Source organism: Mytilus galloprovincialis, chromosome 1, assembly GCF_965363235.1.
Source record: "Mytilus galloprovincialis chromosome 1, xbMytGall1.hap1.1, whole genome shotgun sequence".
Classification (NCBI taxonomy): domain Eukaryota; kingdom Metazoa; phylum Mollusca; class Bivalvia; order Mytilida; family Mytilidae; genus Mytilus; species Mytilus galloprovincialis.
The window spans coordinates 34,581,538-34,606,350 of record NC_134838.1 but is presented as its reverse complement, the minus strand read 5'-3'; the positions used below and the strand labels follow the sequence as shown (position 1 = coordinate 34,606,350).

The window sequence follows — 24,813 nt, the reverse complement described above, 5'->3', positions numbered from 1 at the left end:
ATAGTAAAACATGACCAGTTCTGAGTTGTTCAACTTCTACACATATTCATCAATTTGGAACCAATGTCATAGAATTAATGTTTATGGGTGTTTTACACATCTTTCTACATGCTTAGCTCTGTCATTGCAGCCTAATTAATCTTAATCATGTTAATAGAATTACTTCACATTGACATGGTGATACAAAAATACTATTTATTACATGTTGTAGTGCATATCCTGTTTAATTCTGTATTAGATTTTTTTTCCCAAAGCAAGAAATATACAAGTTTTCCATATAAAATGAAGTCTGATAATGTTTAAAATTTACCTATAGGTAGTTGTTGGAAATGTATGAAAACTTTACAGATTGATATCTGCTTAATCAGTTTCATGTATTAGAGCTAATTTCCTATTGATACATGTAGAGCAAAAATTTGGTTAGCTCTTTCTTGCTTTGTATGTTGTACAATTGTAATTTGGATAACCCTCCAATTAAATTTTCATATATAAAGTTTTACTCTACAAGCATTAGGAAATATGCTCTAAGTGCTTGTTTAAATTTGACATATACTTTTTATTCCTGTTCTTTTGTAATTGGGTTAGGAGGAAGCTGTGGTTTTATACATTTTTGTGTCAAACCTCAGTTTAATTTGTTTCAACCACCAGCTGTGACCACTATCATGACTATACTTATGACATATTTTCCTGGCTCTGCTCATTCTGTACAATAAAACCTACATGTATCATCTTACAATTTGAATATTTTTGCAAAGTATGCTACTATCTGATACCTACATCGTTTATCAAAGTGTAGAAACTTTATATATCTTCCTATTATATGTCTAATATAACAGTATTAAATTTTTTTATCATTTTGATACATCCGGTATCAAATATATCAAGCAATGAATTAAACCCTTCTTGGAAAATTATTATCCAAACTGTAAGTTGCTTTTCTGTTTTGCTTAAGGTGGTACCCAACACTTTGACTAAAATTAATTTGGCTCGTTTAATTTTCTTAAAATTTTGACAAAGTATTTACTTTGACCCTTTGACAAAAATATAAAAATTTCAAAAAATTTGAACCAACCGTTTAATCAGAAAAATTACACTGGTTATATAGCAGTTTGACAAATACTAATTTTGATCTTTGAGAAGCTTTATATTCCATTGACAACACAACGTAATTAAAACGTTTAGCTGATTTTACAGAGTTATCTCCCTGTAGTGTTAGGTACCACCTTAATTATTAATTTTCAACATACTGGATAAAACAACGTGAATTAATTGTATTCTCCATTCATCATTAAGTTACCATGGTAACAGAAGATTTGGGGTTTGGGATTTAGACCAAAATATATTTTTGAAAATTCTTTTGAAGCACAACATACATTATAGGGATTGTTTGTAATTTTCTTTTGTTTTATTTTTACAAAATTATTATTAAAACACTATTGTTTTTACAGTTCAAGTACAGATAAACATTTTTATACAAGAACATACATTGAATATGTAGTATCACAATATATCTTAGCATAGATATATGTTTGTTTTGTTCCGAACTTGGTCTGTATCGGAACATGTTTCACAATTTTCTTTGTATGCACATGTTGTATTAGAATTGGGACACCTTTAGATATATATTTTATTTTATTGCATTTTCTGTCAAATTGTACACAGAAGTTTATTGTAAGATAGTAAAAATTCTTACCAATGTTTTTTTTTAATAGGTTCTTTTAGAAAGACTATATGTTTGTTTGTAAAGACTACATTAAGGCTGAAATATCTCAGTATTTCAACTACTACATGTATGTTGGTGTTAAAATATATATACATTGTATATTTCATTGTGATGATATTGGGCAATCCTTTGGAAGTATTGTCCTCTCAAGACACAAATCTTTTCAATTAACAAATGTATCACATTATCATGATTATGGAATGTATTGTTTTCAGTAATGAATTCTGAGGTATGACTTAGTATTTTATTGTGTTTAAATTTTTTATATGAAATGATAATCAAATAAAGTGTTTAGGGAGGATTATAGACATTGTTAATGATATGTTTGTAAATCTAGCATGATATTTGTATTGTAATTATGTTACGAGATATATTTAAATGAACATTTGATAAAGAATATTAATGGTCTTTACAAATTAGACTCGTGAGTTTTGAAACAATGCCATACATATTTTTTGCAAAGTCATTGTCATTTATCTACACATGTATTTTTGCCAGTAAGGTGTGGTATGCAAGGTTTTACCTATGTTTACATCTGTTTGAACGTAAGAGACCGCTCACCTTGAATTATTAACGACGTCAATTACCTGATTATTTTCAACAGATCTAATTGATGTTACAACAACATTTCATCTGGTAATTGATCTTTAATGGATTGTACAGGTAACTTTTTTTTACGACAGATTTTTAAATCTTTAATTTTTTACAGAGATTTTCTTTTTTTTTTCGTAAGAAATTTGATAAAGCAACAGTTTATTTATTATTAACAGACTGTCAATGTTTTCTAAAATAAAGAATAGCAAAACAGCTAGTATATGAAATATATGCTCTGACAAAATAAATTTTTGCACTTTAATACATTTGTATATATTTATTCAATAATGAATTCATCCCTTCTTCTAAATTTGCAAAACTTGAGTATGAAAATTAAAAATGACTATGGTATGTTTTATATTGATTTATACTGGTTAACTCAGTTTTGAGTGCTGACTTTTGTCATTAAATATTTAAAAGTGCATATTTATAGACATTATTAAACTTTATATTCTATACTTTGATTTTTACTGGGTTTTAAATGTATTGCTATTAGAAACTTGAAAAAGTAACATGCATGCATGTTCTCATTCAGGTTGTTCTGAACATTTCAGAATTAATATTTCATATATATACATGTAATTATTGTAGTATTTATGATATGCAGGTTTACCATTTTTTTAACATATTTTGTGGACATAGTTTTATCATGAATTTTAAAATTATGTCAATGATTTGCAACTTTTCAGGTCATTTAATGACAGGAAATGACAAATCGACAAAATAGCAAAAAACTTTCCCTGTCTAAAAATTTACTACCTCTTTGATTTCAATGAATCTACCGAAATTGAACTGAATTGAAGATGCAATATGCATAATTTGCCTTTAATTAAGTCACTTCCAATGAAAAAATCAAGGAATTTTAACAAATAGTCAGTTGTTCAAAAGAAGTCAAAATTTTAGTGCAGTCAATATGCGAGACCTTTCATGCTCATGATGATGTATATATAGTAGAGTTAATGGCTGATAGTAGATGTCCTATTGGTAAAATAAATAACAATTAAAATTACAACTTAAGAATAATTCTTTTATACTGGCTCATGAGGTAGATGACAATCTAATAATAAAGTTATATTGGCCTTTTTTATTTGAAAAAATACCCAGACTTACTGAGCTCCGTGTTTAATGTTAGGAATTCATGATGACTTAACACATCCTGTTTGTGACAGTTTCTATTTAGCATTTTAAGAATTATGTTCTACGCTATCTTGACTTTAACCAATATCTTATAATCTATTAAGAATTTATTCAAAAACTATAGGTAAAAAAGGTAGACATTGAGTTGTGCATCATAATAGCTGCTTTTAATTTAAATTTTTAGCTATCACAAAACTCAGTCCAAAACTATCGTTTAAGCTTTGCTCATCACGTCTGACATTTTTTTAACTGAAGATCTTTTCCTCTGAAACATTAGATTATAAAAAAAACCAAGCTAGAACCAGTGTAATATTTCAAGACAGGATATAATTTGTAGTATTTATATTTTTTCCAAATTTATTAGTCTAAAGAAGTTGTGGCATGGAAAGTTTTTCAATAGTTTTGAATGTAAGTCATAATAATACTCTCTGAGTAACAAAGCTGAGGTTTATAGTGATTATTTTTAACAGTGAATAGTAGTGGCAGATCCAGAAGGGTTCCAGGGGTTGAAACCCCCTTTTTTTTTACAATCAACGCATATGAATGGGGACCATATAGTTTGACCCCCTTTATTCTGGGTTGGGAACCCTCCCTCCCTTTTAAAAATTGGTGGAATCATCCCTGAATAGGTATCAATAAAACTTTCATTAAACCTTCAGAACTTAGGGACTTAGGGTAATATGTACCTCTCATAAATTCTACTTTATTTGTCAGAATTGCATTCCTTACTGAAAACATGAAATAATAAAAGAAGATGAGATAAATAAAATACAGTGATAAGTGTTTTGACACAACAAATAAATATATGAACTGAAAAAGTAACTGTGTTATGCAATGCTATTCTTAGTTTCTTAAAAGTGCACACCAGTATTTCATGTATGATTTTGGCAAACTTTCCAGAAACCAAGACATTTATTGTACATGTACTGTTGTTGATATAAAGTGGAATTATCTGATCATATATTTATTTAAGGTAAATTATGTTTTCCTGTTTTATATTGTTTTAATATATATTTTAGCAAAAATTCACATAATTGAATTGGAGATTCTCATTTCTCCCTGGATTTTTTTTTAACAAAAAAGTAACAGGATAACTGAAATATGTTGTAAATCTGCATTTTTGTTTGGATCTATCATTATAAAACTAAAGCTTTAAAAGAAAGAACAATCATAGGCAAATCCAAATATTTTTAAGCTTTTCTGCAAAATAGCTTGATTTGATTGGTTAACATTCAGTGTAAATTCTTAATCTGTTTATCAAAACTAAGGATCTTCTTTGAAGAAAAATTGCATTTATGAACCCAATTACATGTAAAGTATTAAATAGTACATAAAACAGATAAGACGCCTACGTAATAAGCTCAGATGTTATCCAAAGCCAAAAAAGAAGTTAAAATTTAATCTATTGAAATGTGTTGATATGATGTCATATTATTGTGGCAAAGTCGTCAAAACTTTTTATGGAATTTCAACTTATTTGATTTTGGACACCATCAAAGTAATATGTTATTTTTTTTAAGTGAGTATCACATGTATTAAGATAAATGTAATAGAGTTAAAAAAATGTGCACAAGTAGACTGTCAAAGTTTAACCATCAAATTATCACTAATGTTTCAAAACAAGCCTAAGTGCCCATAGGTTAACTCAAATGTAACTGAAAAATCTGTGGTTAAAATCCACACATCTTTGTCTTATTAATTAGATATAGGAAGAAGTGGTATGAGTACCAATGAGACAACTCTCCATCCAAGTCACAATTTATAAAAGTAAACCATTTTAGTTCAAGGTACAGTCTTCAACACGGAGCCTAGGCTCACAATGAACAGCAAGCTATAAAGGACCCCAAAAATTACTAGTGTAAAAGCATTAAAACGGAAAAACCAACGGTCTAATCTAATATAAAAATAAACGCTAAATCCATTTGTAGGCTAGTGAATGATGAAAGAGTCTGTTTTGTGTTATATTGTCTCTTCAAGGTATATTTTGTGTTATATGGTATATTGTCTCTTTAACGTATATTTTGTGTCATATTTAATTTGATTTTCATCCTAAATGATGGAATGGTAACTGCAGTTAAAGTATTATTTAAATTATCTAACTTTTACTGTCCTTGAGTTATGTCCCTTAATAATGTTATATCCAAATGGGTGCATCATCTGGGTCACATGAACACATTCCACATTTATTTTTATACATAACATTTCTTTGCAAGAAACTAAAGACAACTATTTACCAGAGACCAAATGATGTAGCATTTGATAACTTTTGGTGGCTGTAAAACCTTCAACAATAAGCATAACCCATCCTGCATAGCAAGCTATAAAAAGCATAAAACATGACACAATATAAAACATAAAAACAATTCAAACTAGAAAACTATGGCCTGATTTATTTATGTCATACATCAACAAACAACAACCACTGATTTACAGGTTCCTGACTTTTTTTTGTATATATTTCAAAAAACAGCAACTTAAATTTTTTTTTCTTTGTAAAATTTTCTCTTTTTGCATTTTCATTTAAAAAAAATGAAACGGTAAAGATTCCCAAAGAATTAAAGATTAAGTGACAGTCATTTCATCAGAGATGTTTAGAAATTACTAATATATATTCAAGCTATTCACTTATCACTAAGTTATCAAACTTTAAAAAATAATTACTTTATTATGACCACTGTAAAACACCCATTAACATAAAAATTATTACCGAGAATAAGAATTATGATATGCACATAATAAATTCATAGTTGTAATTCATTCTAAACTATTGTAAACAAAGTATTATACATGACTCGGCTAATTTTATAAAAATGAAGTGTTCTTTAAATAATTTCAAATTCTGTTTTATTTTTTGTTACCTGTATTTTATAGGTAAATCTTGTAGAAAATAATCAATAAGGATATAAAGGTATAAAGATTATAATATTGCGTTGAGTAGCTCCGATAAAATTGTCCCATCATCAGTGTGAACGTGAGTGACGAACGTTTAAGAATGTTTAATGATTAGCGAGTTCCTCTCTCTCTATGGTACTACAGAAAACCTTTAAAAACAGAATGATAAAGCAGGAGAAATCATTGGGTCACGTCCACAAACATATATGCTTAGGGAAACAATGATTAAGCACTCAGAAAACCCTGATCACGTTCACATAAGATAAGCCTCATTGTAACAAAACAAACTAATTATAAACCATTTTTATAATGCTCATCATATTCACAGCTGATTGATTTAATCACAGTGAAATTAAAATATGATGAAGCATTGAATTTGTATTTGTCATGTTTGCAGTTCTGTGTAAAAATCTCTAACACTAAATGATGTAGCACTCTTATTTTCTCTATCACGTTCACAAATATAAGTCATTGCTAATCGTAATCGTAAAATGTTGAATAAATATAAACTGTTTGGAAGTCTAACGTTAACAAGACGATTTAATCATTTGATGTTTGATCATCGCTTTATATGCAGTTTTTTGAGTGACTTGCATGCAGATAATTGTCTTCAATAAGAATGAGAGGTAGGGAACTTAATTTTATACTTGCAAGGCTTGCATTTTGCAATCTTAAAAGTTCATTTAGTTGACCTTGAACTACAATGTATGTGCATCATTTATATAAGTATATGCTTTTAAATGTCATCATGTTCAGCTAAATTTGGCTAGTAACATACACATGTTTATTTGTCTGTTTATACCCGTTACAATTTTTTCACCATTTTAACTTTTATTTTGCATGTATTAGGCTGAGAGCGTGTTGCATACTAAACAATTGATCAGCATATTGCACTACGACAACCCAACAACACAAGTATGTAAATACTTTGGTAAAGTCATTTAAAGGACAACATAAATATTGCATAAAAGACAGTAAAACATATCACTTGTATTTTTTATCCAATTTGAATAGATACTTTGCAAGCTCTGTAAAAAAAATCATGTTAAAAATAGATTTTCTATTAATAGCTTGTAAAAAAATGAACCCCCAAGAAGCTTTTGCTTGGTTGTTTTGTATCAGCTGCAATTGTTGTTACCTTTGTTTAGTTTGAAAATACTGTATATGTGTAAATTATTTTTGAAACAGCTTTATATTTTAAATGTAGTTCATGTGCAGACATCAGGTGTTGTATGATATTATACATGCAGCTATAGGCTACATTAAAACCTGTGTTTCTGTTTTGAAATAAAGGCTATCAGGTATCATGCAGATGGCTTCAACAAAAGGAGGGAAACTTTGAAATGTAGAATCCTTTTATGATGTACATTGATGGTGATACTGCTTTGTGATTTATCTAAACACAAAAGGGAACTTCCCAAAGGCAATGGAATGAAATCTAATTTATCTTTTTTTTTTTATTCAAAAATATCGAAGTGAGGATTTTTAAGATTTTGATTCATATAAACAGAAGATATAATTTGGTTATTTGTGTTAGGATGCTGTCTTCTTTGAATATAAACATGATAATAATAATACCCTAAATCTCCCCTTATTTATATAAGAAAACTTATCTTTATCAAATACAGCATTGAATTTATTTATAGATTTGTAAAACGTTAATGCCCATAAACATAAAAAACCAAACTAGATGTAAAGATATATGACTTGATTATTATGATTTCTTAACAGGAAGTAAGAAATGTAATATCATCAATGAGAACACTTTATGATATACATGAAAAAACAGAAAGACGATGAAATGCCGAGTCATGAAAAGGTGAACGTGAGTGACAGAGTCTTTGGAATGTAAGACTTACATTTAAATATTCAAGTCAACCACGTCAAGTTACTCTTCAATGACTTTAATAGGGATATATATTAATTAGTAATTATGTAAAGGTGTTTTATGCCCTTATCAGATGTATAATTTTTGCATCACCAGTTTGTTTTCATAACACTTGATCAAACTTTTTTTATGATTTGATTTAATGGTAGTAAGGTGCTGCTCTGGTTAAGTTTTTTATTGATGAGATTGTCAGGTTAAATTCTTAGACCCTCTGCCAATATAAGAAAGATTATATAAATTTTCCTTAGCCAAAATTATTTTTCAACTTTAATTGACATTGGTATGTATTTTTTCAACATCCATGGTTCTCCATAGGATTAATACAAATGAAATTTATAAATGTAAATTGTGCTTAAGTATTTTAAGTAATTCTACGTCCAAGGAGTCTGAAAGGCTGGTTTTAAAGGAAGTTCAGTTGTTTACTACCATTTCTGTAAAGGAAGTAGCAGACATACCCCCTACCTTGGTAGTGTTGTTTGTGAAAAGCATATTTACTCTAGAATTTTTACTTTGTATATGAAAGCAAAACATTTGTATTTTTCATCAAAAATAGCAGTCATACATTTTATTCTAACATTTGCATGAACTTTGGTCCTCATATCAATTTTTTTGCCATTTTAAGTGCATTTAATAAAAATTACAAATACTTTGGGCTAAATCACTAATGACAGATTTGAGTTACATATACATGTATTACATTGTACATTTTCAAAAAGTTTTTTCTTCACAAATAATAATAAGACAAGGAATCATGACTCATATAAATAAGCTTGAAAATGTACATTGTATCTATAATCTTTGAAAGTACAGAAAGTTCAGTTGTAAATTTGAATGAAACGATATCAAGCTATGAAATAATGCATTGCAGTGCGCAAATGAAATATATTAAGCAATGGCATGGCATTCTGGCTATGTCAGGTACTAAGAAATAATAATTAATTGGCTAGAGGTAAAGGGGGAGGGTTGAGATTTCAAAAAACATGTTTAACCCTGCTGCATTTTTGCGCCTGTCCCAAGTCAAGAGCCTCTGGCCTTTGTTAGTCTTGTATGATGAATTTTAGTTTCTTTTATATATTTTGGAGTTTAGTATGACATTGATTAATACTGAACTTGTACAGGGGCCAGCGGAAGAACGCCTCTGGGTGTGGGGGTTTTCTCACTGTATTGAAGACCCATTGGTGGCCTTCAGCTGTTTCTATTCTTTGGTCTGTTTGTTATCTTTTGACACATTCCCCATTTCCATTCTCAATTTTATTATATCTATAATATTTGAAAGTGCAGTAAGTTGATTTATAATTTAACTAATGCAGTGCAGTGCGCAGTTAAAATATATTACGCTGTGTCATGGTAGTGTGGTTATGACAGTCCTAATAAATAATAAGGATTATGTTGCAGTTTTGTAAGTTTGTACCTGTCAAGGACACAGAGATAAAAATGCATCCTTTTACCTGAAAAAAGTATAATTTTAGAATATAAATTTTATTTGGTTGTTTCATGTCTTTATTTATACATGTCCTATAAAAGGTCTTTTTATTCTTGTAAACATTTAGTCCAGCATTTTTATTTGTTTATTTCAACAAAAATTCATTTGACTTTGAAAAGATATGAACTATTAATAATTTACAAAGCTGATTGAAAACAAATATGATTTTTTCCAATATTTGTCAGCTGTTATTTAATATAATGCTGATATTGTGATTATTTGTAAGATAACCTTTAATATTAAAAGTTTTAACGAAAAGAACTAGGATTGATTATTGTTATATTTACGTAGAGAAATTGTCATTGAGTTCACTTTAATTGTAGTACATTTCATTGATTAATTTCACCTATGATATACTATAAAAGTCTGGATTGTAGTGAATGGTGGTTACTCAGGTAGAAATTCTCTCTCACGTTTACCTTCAACTGGGCATGCGTGTTACTCAGCAAAATGAAAATGTATATCTATTATGACCCACTTATAATACTTTTATTTTTGTGGTTTGCTGACCTCATACCTGTAATTGTACAACATTCTTTAAACTTCTGTAGTCACGTTCACATAGGTAATCGTCAATAGGAAGTCAAATAAACAAACTTTTACCGAAAAAGATCGATAGTTGCATTACATACAGATTAAAAAAATCTTTTAAAATTGATTTTGAAAGTTTTAATAGATTAAAAAAGGATTTAATTTGCATCCTTTATTTAGATTTTAGTATGTTTTGGTTTTAGCAGTTGTTGCATATTATATAGAAAAATGAAATTACACAAAAATAGAAATTTTATCCCCAAAGTGATTTTTTTTTATAACTACAAACATTATTATTATATTGGATATTAAAGATATGTATCCCGTGTCTCTATTTATTATTACTATAGACGGTAAACTTTTTAAAATTGACTTATAAGATTAATGTGCTTTACATCGGCTATGTAATACTAAAAAAACATATCACATCCGCTACCAATGACAAAGATATCTGGTACAAATCTGTGTTTTAACAGTTTATTTACAAGTTGTTTTTGAAAAATAATACTTTGCCCTGAAGGTCTCGTTGTAATATGTCTGGATGTACATTTTTAAATCAAGATTGGAGGTAGAACAATTAATTATATATGGCTATTTAACATTTGATATAATACTATCTATCAGTGTGAACCATCACTAAGATTTGTATCAAATTTTTGTCATAAATCTAACGTAAAGAATACACAGTTAAGATAGCCATGTGAAAAAAAACACCATAGAAGGAAGAAATGCTACAGTAAAGAACCGCTGAGTCATTATCTGCCATTTTCTCTGGAAATCTAATCTACTACCATTGTTCTTTGATTACTATCTTAAAGAGATCATCACAATTTTCTATAGACTTAATCTTGTCATTTCTTTATTGTTTATGAAATTGATCTTTTTAAAAACAAAATGACAGGAGTTTTAATGGATTTTAGCTTGATGATTTCTTACGATTTGCTATATACCTGTGAACAGGTAAATGTGTTTGATGATGATGCAAATTTGATTAAATCGATACCATTTGTTTAATATTGATGTCAGGCAATGTTTTTATTGCCTCGTCATCCATCATCAGTGTGCAAATCTTACTAAATAATTTGTTCCTTGTTTGTTTGTCTTACGTTCAATGTCCTGTTCAATTTTCATACTGTAGTATTTTATTGTCAGAGGAGAGGTTTCATTCTTGCATATTTTTCACATATAACTCCTTCAGACTAAGTTGATCTTGGATGATTTGGCTATTCTTTTACTGGTCATGTTTAAGATTTTCACATATACAAGCACTTATACATCCTTGGGTTCAAAATTTATTGGTTTGAGAGTTCCTGTGATGGTCCATCTAGATAAAGTGCTTCAGACCAAATTTAGAAAGCGTTATTCTTATTTTACAGTTAATATGTTCATGAATAAAATTTGAACAAGTGAGTAAATGCAAAAATGATGTTACTTTTTTACTTTTTTTGTAGATTTATAATCGTTCGTGTCGTTTATTCTTTAGTTTTCTATGTTGTGTCATGTGTACTATTGTTTTTCTGTTTGTCTTTTTCATTTTTAGCCATGACGTTGTCAGTTTGTTTTAGATTTATGAGTTTGACTGTCCCTTTGGTATCTTTTGTCCCTCTTTTTTTATAACTGTTGCACCCTTTCCTTTGATTGAAAGATTCTACACAAGCATTCTCTGTTTGTCCAATTTCCTACCATTCTAACGTAAGATGACAAGGCATGTAAAGATTAATAAATTAAGTTGATATACAAATTCAATTATATGCTAATTTCTTTGTACCTCAACTCCAGAAAAGAAACAAATGTAATGCTGACAAATAGTTACTCCTGATTTTCAGTTGAATGTAATACATTAAATATATAGAGATATGAACATGAATTTTAATGAACATTTTAATTTGAAGAATAATATGAATAAAACATTAGTGGACAGTTACGATTTTTTGCTGAGTCATTGTTTGACTTTGGATAGACCATCTGTTTGATTACCTGATTAACATTTGTAATTTTCCCAGGTAAAATTGCTTTATAATGTTGACTAGAGATTATATACTATTGTATCACCTCTGTCCAGTTTACCTTTGTGACTCAGCAAAACCATTTAAAATTTGACCATTTATATTGAACTGTTCAATCATGCATAGAAAATGACATGCACTTTTTAGTAGGAGGACACATTTAGCATGTTTTGTTTTATTTTGGATGTGAGCATGCTATTAAGTGACATCTAATGCCACCATGCAGAATACATACAGTAAGATCAATTTAATTTTTAAAATTTAGTGTTTAATTTTATCTTTAAACATTGATTATATATAAATGACCAATAGATGAAATGTTTAATTCAACCCTGAGACTACTGTACAGTTGTAGTATAGTATTCTCATATCAACCTAAATTATTTGATAAAATATTTTTTTGCAAAAGAGAATTTTTGCTTTTAAGAATTGTTAAACTGGACCTGTGTGTATACTTTGAAAGTTGGATATATTCTGTAAGGATCTTATACTTCTTTCAGTATCATGTATAGTGTGTTTAATGTTTTGAAAGTACTCAGAATTAGTTTATCTCATACTTTGACCCATTATTGTCCCCTTTCAGTCTCTCTTCCTATTTTGTTTTTGGTCAATTGTCCTTTAGCCAGGTTTGACCGAATAATATTGGAGGTCATATACTGACCAGGTAGCAAAAATATGAACAGTAAGGATATTCATAAAAGGCTATCAGAAAAACTCAGCAGTGTTACTAATCCAATAAGCTTAATTTTAATGAGGTTTTTCCAAGATAATCCCCCATAATAAAACATGGCAGTCTGAATCTCTTGCAACTCTACCAAGTACTACCTGTTACAATTACCACTCTTGGAAAAAAAACGCTATTTCATTCAATACAATACGTAGGACATTTAAATGATCATGTGATATCAACTTTACGGGTAGCGATTTCTAGCAAGATTATACTACTAGTGAGTGTCAAGACTTTTTCCGAATTAACTAAAAATGGTTTTAATCTATAATGATAGTTGTTATATTTGTGATAACATGGATATTCAGGTGCAAAGAGAAATTTTATATTTCTCTGGAAAACAGAAATGGCTTTTATTCACTTAAAAGGTAATTAAGTATAAAACTAATTTTGTTATGACACATTTACTGAATTGGAAGCTTAAGGGAATTATTTTTATTATGAGTCGATACGAGCTGAACTATTTTAGTTATTAATTTTTTCTTAAATTATACTTACAGGATGTTTTATCGGTTATATAACATTTGAATAAGAGTTTTATTAAAGTTTTTTCAAATTTTACATTTTTATTGAAGAATTATACCAGTATGTATTTCCATGTACATTAGATAATTATGAATGTAAGTGTGATGATACAGAAACCTCCACTCCTTTAAAATTATAATCACTAAAAAAGAAGACATACTTTATTTTTACTAAATAACAGTGAAATTTTAAAAAATAAAGTTTATCTTGGGCTGTGTTTTTGTCACTACTAGATAAAATGACTTAAGCAATTTCTAGTTACTAAGTAAAAGTGGCCCTGGGATATGGGAACTACTGCATTCATTTCAAGAGGTAAAGAATTCAGAATCAGTTTAATTTATCCATTGCAGCTTTAAAAGCTTTGTGCAACCTCTTTTGAGGAAAAAAAGTAATAATTTGAATTATCATATATTATATTTCTGCAAATTGTTTTTGCACCAAAGTACTCTGAATCAACAGTGTTTTATCTGTTATGATATATACATGCATAACTTACTAACTCTTGACGAAGTTTTTATCGATATTTATTGATTGTCTCTAAAAATGTGTTCTGGTTAAAAATTAATTTGATGCAATGTTTAAATAAAAACCATCTGGAGAATACCTTTGAAAAGTTGGGTATTCTTGCTACGAATAACCATAACTTATAAGGTTAAACTTCGTTGGCAGCTGAGTTCTACGTTATTAGGTTTAATGATTGATTGATTGATTGGTATTTACTTTAGTTATTAGTTTTAACTTAATTATTGTGATACTGATAGAATATGTTTTACATAGAGTTTAATATTTCTGCCATTTACTGTAAATTTGCCATTTAATTATAAAGACTTCTTGCATAAATTTTCGTCCTCCTTAAAAATACTGAAAATTGTTTGAATGTTAAATATGATACATTGCATAGTGACATTTTAATTTGGTGATCACATTAAAACATTGCACTGTGATTCAGCTATTTTTTCAAAGCTTACATTATTTCATTTCCAACTTATAAACTTTAATATTCAAATAGTTTAAGAGATAAAAATAACCACATGATATACAATTGTAATAATTTGGACAAAAGACAATGCCAATTAAAGGTCTTAGATGTTGTCAGTATGAGAATTTCTACAGGGTAATATAAGTTTGTATTTGCCTATAGATTTACATGTGATATGATACTCCTAATGAAATTTATAATGAATAAACGAGGTAGGCTATATGTCAACGAGACAGCTACCCAATGATAGTATATCTAATAAGTTATATGGCACATGATAGGCCAAAAAGTTCATGAGACTTCAAGTTACTATTAAATAATAGTTCTTGTAAGGTGAATTTGGTCAGTGCTGGAATGTTGTTTACCATACATTCAAATTTTAAATACATGTAGATCAAAAATATATCATAGAATAATAATAGTTTGTATGTGATTTTAAAAGGCTCATAACAGTTCAGCTTTAAATACATGTAGATCAAAAATGTATGTTAGAATAACAATATTTTGTGAGATTTTAAAAGGCTTATATCTGTTCCCTGTTGAAAGAACTTTGAATTCACTGACTCATTAGACGAAATAATGCTGGTAAACCATGTTGAGTTTAAACCTCAGTTTTTGGGGGGGTACATCTGTTATAGGATTGCTGTTTCAATCATCTTTACGTAGCACCACCTTTACTATCAACTCATAGCTAAGAATACACATCAGGTTCCTTTGCTTTTTTATACTTCAACATTTTCTATATACATGTACTTCAGCTCTGTTTTTGTTTATGGAATTGATTGATTGAAGTTGAAAGCATGATTGGCATGTGTCCCTAATTACGTATGTTGCTGATGACTTGCAGTTATAAGAACTGTTGATAATGATTAACGTCATGAAACAATCATAACAGGTGAATATATGGGAAAGCATAATGATATAGATAAATATTGATATAACAGATACATACATGAAGGAATCAATAATGATAATAATTAGAATGACTAAGGATTTCAGTAAGAGTACAGATCGACAGCATCATCAGCATTAGGTTTTTTATGGTATAATGTAGGTGGAATATTCTTTGTAAACGTTGTCAATTAGGATCATTGTCAGGAAACCTTCTTGAAATGATATACCGGTAATATGGATTTATATGGATGAATTTTTTAAGATGAGTTTTTAAATTAACGGAAGATAGATATGTAGAACAAATATTAAGGAGTGTTGTTGATATCTCAGCTGAAACATGTTAATTATATTTAAAGAATTTATTATAGATAAAAAGGATTATATTTTTCTGCATTGTCATTGTGAAGTCAGAAGGTGAAATTGTTTTCATGCCTTTCAATCAGTCTTAATAGAAAATTATTTTCTATTCAATGAGGTAAATAAGTATTTTAAGCACACGTATAATATTCCCTTTTTGGGTTCTTTTTGTTAGTGTACTTTTCATTCATTTCTAAAACGTCAAAGTCATATTGTCTCTTGATAAAAAATGTATAACATATGATGATTTATTACAGGGTTTTTTGATGAATTTGTTATGTTGAATTATTTTTTGAGATGAAACACTCCCAACCTCATTCATATTTTCTTGCATCTGGTCAGTTGTATTTTAATTTCCATAACAGCCTCTAAAAAATTAATAAATGCTATTGGCAAGCATTTAATGACGCTCAGCATGTCAGTCTTGTACTAAGAAGGGTTTATATTCATATCACAATGCTGTGTTTTCAGCTTGATATACATATGTAATATTTGCCACTGGACTTTAAATAGCTATCATGGTAAGAGAATTCTTTTCAAGTGATCAGGATGTAGCTGAAAGACATTTAAATGTAGAAAATTAAACTAATACTTATTTTGTCTATTTTCAGGTTCTGTCATTTCCAATACAAGACATTTTCTAAGTATAAATATTCTGATATTAGTATGTTGGATCCAGTTTAGAATCGACGATAACAAAATCATCCAAAATGTCTGCCGAGGAAGTTTATGAGTCGAAGATGAAAACAGACAGTTCTTCCTGTTATAGGATACAACCATTGACAACAGAAAAACCTGCTGATGGTAGCATGAACTTTACCATAATGAAACATCCAAAAGAAGCATTGGATGTTATGAGTACTTTAAGACTTTTAACTAAATTATGTGATGTGACCTTAGTTGTCGGTGAAGACAAATATTTAGCTCATAAAATTGTGTTGGCTGCAGCTAGTCCCTATTTCCGTGCAATGTTTACCGGTGGTATGAAGGAGGAAGGCATGACCACGATTCCTCTTCATGGAATAACAGCATGTACACTTGCAGTGTTAATAGAGTTTGCATACACTGCTGAAGTTCGTGTAAATGAAAGGAATGTGTGCTACTTATTACCGGCTGCTACAATGTTTCAAATGAACCATGTTGTGGAAGCATGTAGTGTTTTTTTAGAACATCAGTTAGATCCTAGTAACTGTATTGGAATAGCAGATTTTGCTAGTGAACATGGGTGCCATGAACTAGAAACAAAAGCTCGGGAATTTATTTTCAAAAATTTCTCAGAAGTTGTACGTTGTGATGAATTCTTGACGTTAAATCCTTGCCAATTAATAAGTTTCATAAAACATGATGAATTAAATATTCGGTGTGAATCTGAAGTTTTTGATGCTGTGATACGATGGGTGCAACATGACTTAGAGAAGCGTGCATGTAAATTAGAGGGATTGCTTTATGCTGTTCGTTGTCATTTCTTAGCCCCTCATTTCTTAGAAAAACAATTAAACAATTGTAAAGTTTTAAAGAAAATGCCTCAATGTCAGGAATACTTGACTAAAATTTTTCAAGGACTTAAATTACATCAGTCAATACCCGAAAAACCAAGAAAACCGTGTTCACCTCTAGTTATATACACTGCTGGTGGTTATCTAAGACAGTCCCTTAGTAATTTTGAATATTATAACACATGTACAAAACAATGGAATCGCTTGCCAGATTTACCGAAACCCAGAAGTGGATTAAGTGCATGTATTGTAAAAGGTGCTTTTTATGTGGTTGGAGGTAGAAACAATTCTCCAGATGGCAATATGGATTGTAATTCTTTAGAAATGTATGATACTTTAAGGAAACAATGGGTGACAAAGTGTCCTATGTCTGTGCCCAGGAATCGAGTTGGAGTAGGAGTTATAGACAATATGATTTATGCTGTTGGTGGCTCACAAGGCCAGCAACATCATTGTACTGTAGAAAGGTGAGTTGGTTTTGAAAATCTCTCTTGCACAAGTTATGAAGATTAATAAAAGTACAAAAGCTGGTGCAATGCACAGCTTGAATATCCTAAAGGTTACTTCGACACAAGTTTATAATCCCTAGAATATATTGGCAACATATTGTTTGTGATTGATTCGTGAAGTGTTTTATAGCTGTGTGTTGTGTTGTTAGTAAGTTGTGGGAATTAGAGCATATTTATTGTATTGTTTTACATAATTGGTTTAATTGTAACCAATCAAAAGACATAAGTTACTGGTTGTACATAATTCGGTATAGTAACATTATTAACATCGATTTATCTTGTAAATAAGACCTTTCTTGGTCATTTTTTTCATTATTTTTTATTGCTATACATTCAGAACAACAAGTCAATATTGTTAATTTTCTCACTATCAAACTTTTGTTAATGCTTATCTGATATATCTCTGAGGTTCAGAATTCTATCAAAAATATTTTGATCAGTTTATAATGAATTAAAATAACAGTACAAAGATCATTAACAATATTCAAAACACATATGCACTCTTTCTAGTACTTATGTAAACATGGCCAGTGCAGTTTAAAGCTGTTTCTTAAGTTCCTATTTTGTTTTTATGCTACATTTGTTACCATTTTATTGGGGGTGCAGCATTCAATTCATATGGAATCTTGTTTGTGAATGGTCAATTTTGCATAGGAAATATGTTCAACTGTCACTGGTGAGCTTTTTTTAGCCATTTCATAGTTCCTGATAAATATTTGGCCTTCAAATCTTTGGCTTCGAAAGGACGTTACTTATAAATCATTTATCTTCTTGGTATGATTTCATTTCATTGTAAATGTGTTTTGTCTTTCATATACATTTTTGGTACTTTAAATAATGAAACACTTTATACATGTAGTAAGAATTCAAAATTTGTGGTTGGGAATTTACCAGTAGTTCAGGAAGGAAATTCATTTGAATAAATTGTATGTACAATACATGTAGGTCATGTAAACAAGTACCAATTTTGAATTCATCAACAATACATATTAAGACCTTGCCGTGATATGGAATTAATACTGTTTGGTTCTTTTCTGTTGTATTATGTATTGCAGTGTATATAGGCAAGCCAGAAGTATATTACATATCACAATGGCTTTTGAAAACGAATACATTTGACATTTAGTCTAAATGACTCAGAATTATATGGGTCTATCCATTTCAATGAAATCCTGGGTGGATTTTAATTGTGGGTATTTTGCAACATCATCATCCAGGTGAAACTTTACATGAATATTTAATGTACAAAATTAGGTTTGTTCTGCCTGACCTTTAACTTCACCTAGAGCTATCATTTTTAATCAATTATCAATTTTTTTTATCTCCTGCACTATTTTAATCTGTGTCCCTTATATGTACAAAGAAGTTTATAGGTGAAGAAGTATACCTGGATTAATGTTTAAAGTAAAACTAAAAAATCCTCTAAGTTGTAACAGTTAGGTTGCTGGCTCTATCTGATTTGAAGTATTTTTAAATTCTGTACCAAGAGATATTTTCTACATAATTAATACAATGTAGTTTCAGTGTCTTGACAGTTTAATTTAAGATTAATTAAATTGTTCAATGATAATATCGGAACAATCCTAAAATGGTTGGTAAATTAAATTAACAATAAAACTTCATCTAAAAATAGGACAAATCATAGCCCAGTTTTTTCATTACAAAAAGAGCATTATCATGGTCACCATGATCTTATTAAATGCAATGTATACATTTGTAGATCTAGATATTGTCTCTTCCCCCACCAGGGGATCTGGGTTAAAATTAGTCTATCAACAGTTTCTTGTGTAAACTTGACAGATTTATCAGTGATCGTGATGATTTAATAAGTTCAATAAATAAATAATTCATTAACTGAGTATTCTTTTGGTTTTTTGGTACTGGAAAATTGTCACAAATATTTAGGCATGTCATTGTTTGTGATAATCTTTTGTTGACAATAAAGGCGGTCATTTTAAAGGTCACTTTTAGATACTAATCAGTAAAGTAACCACTTCCACATAGTAGTACCTAGTACTTCATATTATAGGATTGTAAGAAAAACAAATATTTATATGATATTAATAAATATTAAAAAAGAAAAACTATGAACATGATGAATGAAGTTTTTTTCTTATTTGTATGATATTTTAGAATGTTAAAATGCCCAAAAATATGTCAATGCCTTTTATTTAAATGGAATAATTTTTCAAAACTTTAAAAATTAAAGTACAGTAACCCTATTTGTCCGAAAACATACAAGGGAAAAGGTTTTTAAAATAAAGAAAAACACAAACAATTTTCGTTTTATTTTAATTTTTATACATTATGCAAGTCCGTATAGTTTTTGCATTTAATTTTCAGGTATGACCCTGACTGTGATATTTGGACTAACGTTGATCCTATGAAAACTAAAAGAATTGGTGTTGGTGTTGCATCTTTAAACCGTTTATTATATGCTGTTGGTGGTTATGATGGTTCGAATAGATTACGAAGTGCTGAATGTTACGATCCTGAAGTTAATGAATGGTCTCCTATACCTCCTATGAATACAACAAGAAGTGGAGCAGGTAATTTATATAAAAACAAAAAAACCTGCAACAGTAGGCTACATACAATGCATTAAATTAAATCTTATTATATAGTTTTGAAACTGCCCATTTTTTTGTTGCTCTCAATATATTAATGGTATCCTTTGTTGTACTATATATAATGGCAACATGTTACATCCAATTGCAAAATTCAATTAAGATTTTTACACTGCTTAATTGCCAATTAGACAACTATCCATCAAAGTTTAAATGAAGTTCAAAAAGTAGATGTAAGCTTGACAAAAGTTGACAACGATGTGCTTACTTAGCATGCTTAGATAACATTATCTACATATATGTACGTACCAGTATGTTGGTTTTTTTTATCAAAATACATTTACATATTAGATGTGTAAAGTGAATTGAATTGTTACTTTCACTGATGCCAAATAAAACAAAATATTTTCAATCATGTAAAGTTGCAATTGCATGTTGTAAAAAACACAGAAATGAAAATGAAACATTTATGAGAGACAATACATGTATTTGATGCAAAGTGTTATAACCTACAATTATTGGGAATAATAACAATTATATTTATTTTTTCAGGCGTTGTCGGTATGGACAATTATATATATGCAGTTGGTGGTTACGACAGCAGCTGTCAATTAAAATCAGTCGAACGATATAATACTTGTACAAAAACTTGGGAATTTGTGGCCCCTATGAGGAGCCCCAGAAGTGCTTTAAGTGTATGTGTATTAAGTGGGAAGCTTTATGTTTTAGGTAAGATATGGTTTTTATCTTGTTTGTTTTCATTGCATAATATACAACCCTGGCATGTACCTGTTAATTATATCAGTTTCTTTATATACTGACAACGTATAAAACTTTAAAAACTTTGTCTATCAAAAAGTTGGTTAGAAAAATATCAAAAGTTTATAAATGAGGTACCAGATATCTATGCTTTCATATTTTTTCTTTTGTATCAATATATTAACACTTTAACTGAAAGGCAGAGGAATCAACAAGAAAAATGTGGAAACATCAGTTAAATTTTCTTCAGGTCCAATACAAAATAGTTTGTTAAACATACACAAGCTAATGATAAAATAGGCCTTTGTGTTGAGATTAAAATACTTGTCTAGGTTAAGAAATAGTTGAAAAGGAGATATTTATTTTGATGTTTTATTCTTTAATGAAAACAATGTATTTGATTAATGTTTTCAGTCTATATATTTTATATAATCTTGTCAGCTAAAAACAGTACAAGTACAATATAAGACTTCTAAATTAACCCAGATTAATATATAAACCATCAAAATTGACATAACAAAAAAAATAGCTACAAAGAAACGTTTTTGTGTTTTTGTATTTTTGTAAAAAAAAAATCCGTATTTCACAAACCACTAATTAATAAATTCCAATTGACGTCAATGTGATAATAATCCTTACTAAGTTCTAATTATCTATTTTGATAAATGTCATCTGATGACTTGCAGGAATTAATCTGTAATAGAGTGTCAATAGATAAAAATGGCTAGAAACTAATTTGAAAATGATGAAGCATCTTTAGAAAAATGAAAAAAGTCTCAACAGAAAGAATTTACAGAATGAGTCCATATTGTTAAATAGCTATTATTAGAATTAAAAAAAAATGTAAAGGAAAATTATGCAACTGTTTGTAAAATCATATGTGTTTTGTATATATAAAGACATTGCAATACTTGTAGAATATATATACCACACACTTTCACATAAAATTATACAAATAAAATGATAAACTCGAAAGTATATTCTTAAATCCATATTAACCATATGTAGATTTTTCATCAATTCTTAATGTGTTTCATTATTTTTTTTGCAGGAGGTTATGATGGTAATGACTTTTTATCTACCGTAGAATGTTTTGATCCCGATAAAAATGAATGGACAGAAGTGACCAATATGACATGTGGTCGTAGCGGACACGGTGTAACAGTTGGTGCTGAACCATACCGTAGCTGATAATGGCTAAATGGTTGGTACCAAAAACCAGTCATAATAATCCGGTTCTATTTGTCATTATTATTTATAGTTGTCATAAAGCAAGGTGCCGTAACCATAATTGCTGAGAATAGCTTTAGATTTATGTGTATACTTGTGGACTGACTGAATATTGGTGCATATTAAATTATGTGTATTCTAGAGGTGGATTTACCATGTGACATTTGACCTCTGTCTATCTGTGATAAGCCTATGAAGCTCAAGATTTGACCAGTATATAGATTTTGTTGTATATCATTGTTCGATGTGTTATTACTGTCAGAAGATCTGTAGAAAATACCATTGATTAATACAGAAAGTGTGAGACTGTAAAACAAATAGTATCTTTCTTTTCATGCATGACATGTGATGAAATGACAACCAATTGCATTATCATGATTTTAGGATTCAGTTTTCATCTTCTAAAAAATCTGATTACTCAAGTCATATGTAAGCTTTATTAATGTACGAAAATTACTACCAAGCTACATTGTATGCATACATATTTTTGAGAAGATGCCTCCAAAAAACTGAGAACAATGCATATAAATGTATAGTACATACCATGATACCTGTATGGAAAGATTACCCTTGCTAATTATACTTCTATGGTCTAGAGTAGACTTAATGCAAAGCAAAATTTCTGTCAGACCATTGGCAACTTGCCTTTTGTTTCCAGTAGCTGTCAAAATTTAAGAAGCTAATTTCATAGAACCTGCTTTATTTATTTTCTGTTAAATTTGTCCTACTGAAATATACTATAATTATTTGCCACTTTCAATTTAAGAATTTAATTTCGGAAAACCTTAACAAAAAGACATCTTTCTGTCTTTTATAACTTGTTTTATTTGGATTATAGATTTGATGCATTTGAGACAAAGTAACATTAAAAAAGAGAAAATATCTGTTTTAGAATTTAATCTGTTATAGAATTTAAAGCAGAATATCTGATAATTCAAAAAGGGAAATAACAGATAAATAAGATAAAATTTTAATTTTTTAAGAAGAAATGCTGAAAAACAGAACATTTGTTTGGAATAATCTGATTTCTTTTTCTTTTTTTCTCTTTTTGTATCCCTAATTCTTTCTTTTACTACTGTTTGTCTCACCATTGCTAGAAATTGTTTTGATTAGAATTCCGGTACCAACAATATGGGTAACAATTTGTGTCATCTTTTTTATTTTAATCTTTTATGAAATATTCCAATTTGAAAGAAGAAAATGATTAACATGTAAATAGGTTTTTTTTCGTAAAAGAAAGAAAATTATATAGGTAAACATATTTTGATAAAAACAAATATTTTTCTGACAAAAGTGGGACAAACACAGTAGTATCATGTATTTCTGTTTATTTGCCAAAAATCAGGTAGCTTTACTTTACATCTTTTGCAATTTTCGTTTTTTTAGTTTGTTGTAAGCCAAAGATGTTTAACTGAAGAGCTTTATCTGTATCTATCAATTATATAAATTTCAAGATTTCTTTAATAGAAAGGGAAGTAACTGTTTTTTGGAAAGAAAGATTATTTCTCAAACTAATAATATGGACACTATGTGCTATATATTGTAGCTTCATTTTGCATTTGTTTAGTGATGTTGTGAACCATAAAGAATATGATTGAAAAGGGCTTTCAAAATATTGTAAATAATCAAATAACATATGTGTCGTTACAATCATGGATGTGTAAATGTTTTGTTATAATGTTGTAAAAGACTTTAATCAAAGGGAAAACTAAAAGTTTTCTCCTAACCAAAGGTGCTATAGTTACAGTAATTTGTGTTATGTTTCTGTTTATTTATTATTCTTTCTTATTTTTATACTTTGTTTTGTTACTCCCATAATGATTTGCAGTATACTTCAATACAAGATGTTGAATTTAGATCCAGTCCAAAAAAAAACAAATACATTGTTCAAGTGGACATTTTTATTTTTTTGGTCACAAGTCCCAGACTTGCTTCAAACCTTTAAAGTATTGCATGATTTCACTTTTTTGTTCAACTTGGTGAATACATCTTTTATTTCAGAAATTTCATTTCTAAATAAGTGACATTCAGTATTGATTATTGATTAAAAAATTGATGTTAAAAACAGTTATTTCAAATCTTGAAAAATATAAATATTCCAAAATTTAGAAATGTCAAGGACTTGTTATCTAAAAATAGATCTATATCAGATGGAATTCCCTCAATTTTTTCCCTTTTTTATCCCATCATTTTAAGTTTATGCACTTAATAGTGTTTACTCCAAATCTATTTGAACTATTACAAATATCTGTTTGGTTGAGACTTTACTTAAAATTCATTGAAATATATTCTGCATTACGAGAATATAATTGTGTGTCTCTAAGTTATGGTTAGAACAACTAAAATAATTGTTATTTAACCTCTGTATCAGTATTTTAGCATTTAATGCTGTTATTTTTTGTTTTGCCAAATTAAGAAATTTGCAATTCATGACATGAAAGAAACTTGCACTCTTCATCAAAGAAAAGTCAAGTGTTCATTTAATTCATAAAGAATAAAGTATTGTTGAATCTTTA

General features: G+C 28.9%; 1 protein-coding gene across 5 annotated transcripts in view; it reads left to right on the top strand.

Annotated features, from left to right (window-relative positions):
- LOC143072459 (kelch-like ECH-associated protein 1) overlaps positions 1–24,813 on the top strand; it is a 36,503-nt gene extending 11,690 nt beyond the window's left edge. Inside the window, exons 1-5 of one of the 5 annotated variants that reach the window (XM_076247412.1) lie at positions 2,246–2,386; positions 16,348–17,699; positions 20,085–20,290; positions 20,861–21,037; positions 22,119–24,813. In XM_076247412.1, coding sequence (XP_076103527.1) covers positions 16,447–17,699; positions 20,085–20,290; positions 20,861–21,037; positions 22,119–22,258 — 1,776 coding nt within the window. In that variant the 5' untranslated portion in view covers positions 2,246–2,386; positions 16,348–16,446 and the 3' untranslated portion in view covers positions 22,259–24,813. Of the gene's footprint in view, positions 1–2,245; positions 2,387–6,841; positions 6,973–12,351; positions 12,491–13,181; positions 13,350–16,347; positions 17,700–20,084; positions 20,291–20,860; positions 21,038–22,118 lie in introns of those variants that run through there. The other 4 variants (XM_076247405.1, XM_076247398.1, XM_076247383.1 and 1 more) reach the window with 4 other exon arrangements.